This window comes from Daucus carota, chromosome 9 (genome assembly GCF_001625215.2).
Source record: "Daucus carota subsp. sativus chromosome 9, DH1 v3.0, whole genome shotgun sequence".
Taxonomy (NCBI): domain Eukaryota; kingdom Viridiplantae; phylum Streptophyta; class Magnoliopsida; order Apiales; family Apiaceae; genus Daucus; species Daucus carota.
This window is the reverse complement of record NC_030389.2, coordinates 13,976,516-13,983,956: the sequence shown is the minus strand read 5'-3', so window position 1 is coordinate 13,983,956 and position 7,441 is coordinate 13,976,516. Positions and strand designations below refer to the sequence as shown.

General features: G+C 33.0%; 1 protein-coding gene and 1 non-coding gene across 2 annotated transcripts; one reads left to right on the top strand and one right to left on the bottom strand.

Annotated features, from left to right (window-relative positions):
* Positions 1-2,613: 2,613 nt before the first annotated feature.
* LOC108200858 (homeobox-leucine zipper protein HAT3) lies at positions 2,614-4,860 on the top strand. Its single transcript, XM_017369121.2, has 4 exons — positions 2,614-2,851; positions 2,952-3,217; positions 3,341-3,420; positions 4,226-4,860. The coding sequence occupies exons 1-4, from the start codon at positions 2,749-2,751 to the stop codon at positions 4,596-4,598; spliced, it is 822 nt and encodes a 273-aa protein (XP_017224610.1). The 5' UTR covers positions 2,614-2,748; the 3' UTR covers positions 4,599-4,860.
* Positions 4,861-6,126: 1,266 nt separating this feature from the next.
* TRNAN-GUU (transfer RNA asparagine (anticodon GUU)) lies at positions 6,127-6,200 on the bottom strand. The gene has a single exon. It is a non-coding gene; the product is annotated as a tRNA-Asn (tRNA).
* Between the last annotated feature and the right edge of the window lie 1,241 nt (positions 6,201-7,441).

The window sequence follows — 7,441 nt, the reverse complement described above, 5'->3', positions numbered from 1 at the left end:
TAGTTGATTAATATAATTTAATTAAATCCAATTAATTAATCTATAATACTAAAATAATATTAAAAGTTATATTATAAATAATAAATTAAGAATTATATAGTCGCCCGTGCTTCGCACGGGTTAAAGGCTAGTATTATTAATGCAACACTTCCACAATATCTGTTTACTCGGTTCAAGCACCTTTTAAGTGAAGGCTGTTTATACAGTGTTAAAAAAATAAAGGTTGTTGTAAGCAGGGTAGTTATAGGCCGCTATCTCATGTATTTAAGTTTATGTTTCTGTGCACAACCAATCCAAAACAATGGAGGAAGGTGACAATGCCAGTGAAGAACATGATTACTTTTCAAAAAAAGAAAATAAAATACAATTAAAACTTAAGATTCGTCGTGCTTTAAATCATTAATTACATGTAGAAATTTATTTTAATTTTTTCACTCATGAATTATAGTCCAATTTTGTAATTTTACATGTTAGTATTGGTATTGCATTGAGATGTTTATAATATAAAATTTATTTTATTATACATATATTAATTTTGAATATTAATATAATTTTTATAGGCCGTCACAAATTTATTTTATTCTACAAATATTAATATTGAATAATTAATATATTTTTTATAGGCCGCCGCAACACGCGGCTTCTCAACTAGTATACTTATATAAAGGAGAAGCGAGGGGCGTGTAGGTGGCTCTTCTCGGATAGCTCCGTTCTATTTTTATAATTTTCTCAAATTTTTGGATTAAAAAAATATCAAAAATTAAAACTACCATTTTGAGTTTTGGATATATTGGAAGCAAGTTTCAAAATTATAATTTTCAAAATATCAACAATAAAATATGTCTACATTTTTTAATATCAAAATTATTGGAAGAAAATTTAAGAAAATAACAAAAATGAAAATTACCTTTTTAGTTTCGTATATATTGAAAGAAAATTTCAAAACTACCTTTTGCAATATATCAAAAATAAAAATTACCAACGTTAATAAATGTCAAATCAGTATTTGAAGGTTATCTTCAATTATTTTAATATAAAAAAAGGCTTACTTCTCTTTCAAGATTTTTACTATATTTTTGGAAAAAGTGTATATCAAAAACAGCAAAATATTTTTGATATGCCGGTCTTTTCTCAAATCAACCCCTATAAATTGAGGTCAGACATCATGAAATTTAATAAAAACAATTTTTTTTTTGCCTATTTGTCTTTTCTATCTAATACAATAATGAGTTACATTATGTTAGATGCTAGATGCGATTGGCCGGTGAGGGTGGGAGTTTGTCGGATGTGGGAGTCGACAAATCCAAACACGGTAGAAGAATATAGTCTTAACATGATATTGATGGATGAAAATGTCAATACATTAACTTTTAGTGATATATATTTGTTGGTTATTCTTTTATGATATTTGTATTGTTCATTGGACATGTTTGTTGTTATTAATTTTTATATGGTTTGTATATAGAAAAATATTATTTATGCAACACTTCTACAATAGCTGTTTGCTCGGTCCAAGCACCTTTTAAGTGATGGTTGTTTATATAGTATTAAAAAAATAAAAGTTATTGCAAGCAAGGGTAGTTATAGACCGCTATCTTATGTATTTAAGTTGATGTTTCTGTACACAACCAATCCAAAAAAATGGAGGAAGGTGACAATGTCAGTGAAGAACATGATTACTTTTCAAAGAAAACACAACTAAAATTAAGATTCGTAGTGCTTTAAATCTTAATTACATGTAGAAATTTATTTTCATTTTTTCACTCATGAATTTTACTCTAATTTTGAAATTTTATATATTAGTATTGGTATTGCATCGAGATGTTTATAATATAAAATTTATTTTATTCTATAAATGTTAATTTTGAATCGTTAATATAATTTTTAGCAGGCCGTCAAAAATTAGTTTTATTCTAAAAATTTTAATATTAAATAATTAATATAATTTTTAGCGACCACCGTAACATGCGGCTTCTCGACTAATAGTCAATGTATAAGTTATAAAGACAAAATAAAGTTGTATAAAAAATTTACATAAATAAGCTTGAAATTTCTTAACTCCGATATCTTTGTACTCTAAATACTCGGTTATTATCATTCAACCAAATTTTAATTCATTATCATCGAATTGGTCATTCAAAAATGTTTATAACATCTAAAAATATCAAATAAAAATTTTAAAATATATAATCGTCCGTGTTTTGCATGGTGGTCAGATTAGTCTGTGATTTTAAATTTGGATTTTTAGAGTTTTTGTTAGGTTTTAAATGAGCGGAAGAAATACTACACGAAACGGAAGAAGGGGCAGCTAGATAGTAAAGACAAGGTACATGCAAAAGAAATAAAAGCAAAGCAAAAGGCCAAGGCAGTCCAATCCCATCATCATCATCATTGAGCCAATTGCTACTTCTGACATTAGTCATCATTGCATAATATACCTTCAAATCTCCCCTCTCCATCTCTCCCCACAAATAACACACACATACATACATATAATTATTATGCATATGAGTATATACATTACACAACAGAAGCCATATAGTAAAGTCAATTCTCCTACACTGTACTGCAATAACTTAGCCCCAAAATAAAGCTGCTACTCTCCTGCATGCCCCTGCCTAGTATTATAATATTGCATCTCATTTTCACTACTTTCTGTCCCTTCCCCTCTTGTCAATTTTTTCCCCCCTTCCCATACTCTCATTACCATATTTTAGTCTTTTGTGTAGCAATACTTTCAACAAGAAGATGGGTGAAAGAGATGATGAGTTTGGGTTGAGTTTGAGTTTGGGATCAAATCATCCACACCCACCGCCTCATTTCCCCTTGCCTCTGCGTTTCTTGAATCCTGGTAAGTTTTTGTGTTGCATGTTATACGAGCGGGATATACTGGGTATGTTTGGTTTGGCGTAAAATGTTTTGGTTTTTTGGTAATATTTTTATTTTTGTAGATCTGAGTGGGGAGAGGAGGATGAGGGGGATAGATGTGAACATGCCAGCAGCTGAAGTGGAGGAGGAACTGGGCGCTTCATCTCCGAATAGCACGGTGTCGAGTTTAAGCGGAAAGAGGAGCGAGAATGAGGTGGAGAGAGACAGGGACTCCAGCTATGAGGATGAAGATGGCGGCGATGCGGCGGCGAGGAAGAAGCTCCGGCTGTCCAAAGAACAAGCGGCCATGCTTGAAGAGACTTTCAAGGAGCACAACACTTTGAACCCAGTGAGTGGCATTCTTGTAATTTTATTGCTTTTGCAATGGTATATCTGTCAGGGTTGTTTTGTGGGGGTGTTCTGGTAATTAAATTGTGTGACGAGGGTAATCATGAAATTTGGCATTTTGCAGAAGCAAAAGTTGGCATTGGCAAAAGAGCTGAATTTAAGGCCTAGGCAAGTTGAAGTGTGGTTTCAGAACAGGAGGGCTAGGTGAGAAATTTGGTGACTCTACCAGGGGTATAATTGGAAGATTATTTTATCTGTATTTTGCATGTGTATCTGTGATTATAATTGATTTGCAAAGATGAATTGTATGTACTTGTGTTTGTTATGTCATTTTCTGCTTTGGTTTATTCTGATTGAGTTATTCATGTTTGTTCAATGCTCTTATTCTTTTGCCTTGTACTCACATTTAAGTTGCAGTAAAAATATGTGTCCCCAGTATTTAAGTCCAAGTGTGTACAGTATATATGTCCATGTACACTCCAATTAAATGCCTAGTTGGTCAACCTGATCACATTTACTAATGTGCAGAATATGTTGCATAGATTTGGAATTTTTGCTCCCTTCTTCAATTTAAAATTTCTTGACCAAGCTAGACAAATAAAATTCTATATATATTTCTTTTGTTCCTATCATTTCTTTACGGGTTTTTTACATTACTTGACACGTATTTAAGGTGCATGTAAAGTATATGTTTACATTTTTTTCCCATGTTTTCCTTTTCTGTATAAAAATTTAAACATTACACTTTTATTTAGAGGAAAAGAAGTTTAAAATAATTTATCAAACTATATTTTATAAGAGTTTTAAAATATATGTCGAGTTCCCGTCTCCGATGTAAATAATTGAAGGGGACGGAGAGAGTGTGAGTTATACTGAAAGTGTCGTATGTTATTCTTGTGCTGTTGTGTTAGTTGTGGGTAAATTTACATATTTGATTATTTGTTCTGTAAATTTTGGAGGTTAGTGCATCGGCATTGCAACTTATTGAGCATTTTGTTTACTTATGCAGAACAAAGCTGAAGCAAACAGAGGTAGATTGTGAGTACTTGAAGCGATGCTGTGAAAATCTGACAGATGAGAACAAACGGTTGCAGAAGGAAGTGAGCGAGCTTCGAGCATTGAAGCTCTCCCCACAATTCTACATGAACATGAACCCTCCAACTACTCTCACAATGTGCCCTCAGTGTGAGCGTGTGTCCTCATCTTCGTCGACAACCTCAGCTTCTGTATCTTCGGCTTTATATCCAAAAACCGGCATGGTGAACGAACGCAACCCCAACAATCCAGTAGGGCCTCCGCAGCCCCATCGGCCAGTGCCGATCAATCCTTCATGGGCCAAGATTTTCTCGCAGAACCAACTGGAGGGTCATCGTCCTAGTTAGGTTGTGGTTTTTGTGTCCAGCTAGAAAGGGTTTAATGGTAAAATGGGTATGACAAAGGGAAAGTATAGTATGGAATGGGTATGAAAATTTGAGGAAATGGGGAGGAATGATTATGCTGGATGAAAATGAGATAGAAGGTAGGGAACAATGTTGAAATGTTTAGGATTCTAGTGTAGTCTTTTAACATTATGATGATGAAATCTTTTGTTTCTTTTGGTACTTGATTTGGTAATGACAGCCCTGCATCCTTATCATGACTATATTTCATAAGATTATTACACTAACTTCTTACTTTCATATGATCTGTATACATAGGATATATACTCCCTCCATCCCAATGAATTGCATACAGTTTCCTTTTTGGAACGTCCGTCTAATTGTATACATTCCAAAAATAGTAAATTTTTATAATATAAAACATCATTACACCAACTACTTTCTTCCACTGTCTCCATTCTATAATAATAAAAACACTATTACATCCATTATTTTCCTCCACTATCTCAAATCTATTATTAAATATAAATGGATCCCACCATTATACCCACTTTTCATCCAACTTTACTCATTTATTACCCACTTTCTTGGTCTCCGTGTCTGGAGGGAGTACAAACAAATGTTCAGATAACTACTAATATCATTCTCACCTCTGCCCAATCCACCTGCACTCAAGACTCTGGACAAGTTCCGGTGAGGATAGGTTTTAAACAGTTCTCAGAACCAAAACTTGCCTCTACCACGACCTCACTATACATCATCCCGATCCTAATAAACCTCACTATACATCATCCCGATCCTAATAGACTCTGTCCATGTCTTATTTAAGCCCATTTAGGATCTATCTCCGATCCTTATCTCTGATCCTTAATCCCGTCTAATTCTACTTAATTATATTGATTTAATATTTTGAAGTCAAAAATGAAAGTTCTTTTTAAAGAAAAAACCAAGGGCCTGTTTGAATTAATAACTTTTTCTGATTTTTATAAACAGAAAGTGAATTTTATGAAAGAAACAACATAATTATAAAATAATTATTTTCCGCAAAAGCAGAGAGAAATGGACTCACTAGCCCATGTAGCCATGACCCCAAAAGAAATGACACGAGTATATAATGGTAAAGCGGGGCATTAAAGAAATCATGCATGTAACCAATTGTAGCAACAACTAGATTGACCAAGTATGGGCATAGGCATACACCATACTCTATATAAATGGACCCATTCTAACTTTGAAGCATGCCTTTGCATGCTACCAGAATCATCATTATTATTGTGCGATTTGGCTAATTGTATATTCGGTTTTTGTAATGTGTGTTCATGAGCACATATTAAGCGGAATTTTACAAGCTTGGAAGATTTTGATGGGGGACAAACTTTGTATATTTTAACTTTTGTATGGCCTGTTTACAATTGCATGAATGCCAGGGGCTCTCTCCCTGATTTTGAAACAATGAAACCTATCTTTAGCTGAATAGAAAACATATTACTCAGTAGTTTGATGTGTGGGTTCTTTTTCCAAAGATAAAAACCGCTAGAAGGAGGGGTCGAACCTCCGACCTTGTGGTTAACAGCCACACGCTCTAACCAACTGAGCTATTCCAGCAAGATAAAGAAAATTTGTTGCTACGACCTAAGAGCATCTCCAACGGTGTTGGCTAAAAGTGGTTGGCTAAATTGGATCTGTAAAATATTATGTAAAATTTGTCGAAACTGTAAACCATATTGTTTCGATAGTACTGGCTATATTGGTTGGCTATATTTCAGAAATAGTAAGTTATTATTCTTTCAAGTTGTTATAAATAGAATGTATATTATTACATGGTAACAAATGATATGAAATCTTGCTACAGATATTGCTACAGGTCTGTAGTGGTTGGCCAAATATAGCCAACATCAATTGGTTGGCTATATTTTTAGACAAGGGTTATGTGTGGTTGGAGTGGAGCAAATTTCACACATTATTTATAATTTTTATTTATGGTATGATTTAATGAATTTTAACTAAGGATTTTAATGGGTTGGAGATGCTCCAAGAATAGAGAGGATGGCGGGGTTGCAGTTCCTATCTACTTGTATATTATCAAATGAAGACCAAAAAACTGGCCGGTCTTAATTTAAATCCTTAATCCTCAAGAGCAATAACCTCTTAAAATCAAAAATAAGGAGGGTAAAGAAAAATAGAGCTCCAATAGACTTCTTGTGGCTCCTAAAAACACTAGCAGCCCCTTCTCTCTCCCCTCTTTTAAAAGCCAGTATATAACTCTTAACTTGTTTTTCATAATACAATATTCACTTTCACCCATGTGACTTTGAACTTTTATCATAGAGGAGTTTAAATAATAATAGAATATAATGTTAGGAGTAAGTATAGAGAGCATTATTGGAGTTCAAACTCCTAGTAATGTACTAACTTTCTAGGAGCTTAATATTTTATATCTATACTATACTATTAAAGCCGAAACATTAAAAGTTTGGTCGATCGGTACTTAGGCCGAAGTGCGCTTTTTATATAATCAATTATTAAAAGTTTGGTTGGTCGGTACTTGGGCCGAATTATGGGCTTTTTATATAATCAATTATCCTTTTTAACTAAAACTATTATCTTTTTTATATTTTCTAACTAAAAATTCAAATTTTTAAAAATAACATTGAACAACATAGCGACTATCATTTTTAACGAAAACACGTTGTCTTTTTCAGATTACTAACTAAAAAATCGAATACTATTAAAGTCGAGACATTTAAAGTTTGGTCGGTCGGTACTTGGGCCGAATTACGAGCCTTTTTATATAATCAATTATCCTTTTTAACTAAAACAATTATCTTTTTTATATTTTCTAACTA

Excerpts from the sequence above, each read along its gene's own strand:
- LOC108200858 (XM_017369121.2), top strand. The coding sequence starts at position 2,749 with ATGGGTGAAAGAGATGATGAGTTTGGGTTGAGTTTGAGTTTGGGATCA. Across the intron at positions 3,218-3,340 it reads AGCACAACACTTTGAACCCA|AAGCAAAAGTTGGCATTGGC; the intron begins GTGAGTGGCATT and ends GGCATTTTGCAG. Across the intron at positions 3,421-4,225 it reads TTTCAGAACAGGAGGGCTAG|AACAAAGCTGAAGCAAACAG; the intron begins GTGAGAAATTTG and ends TTACTTATGCAG.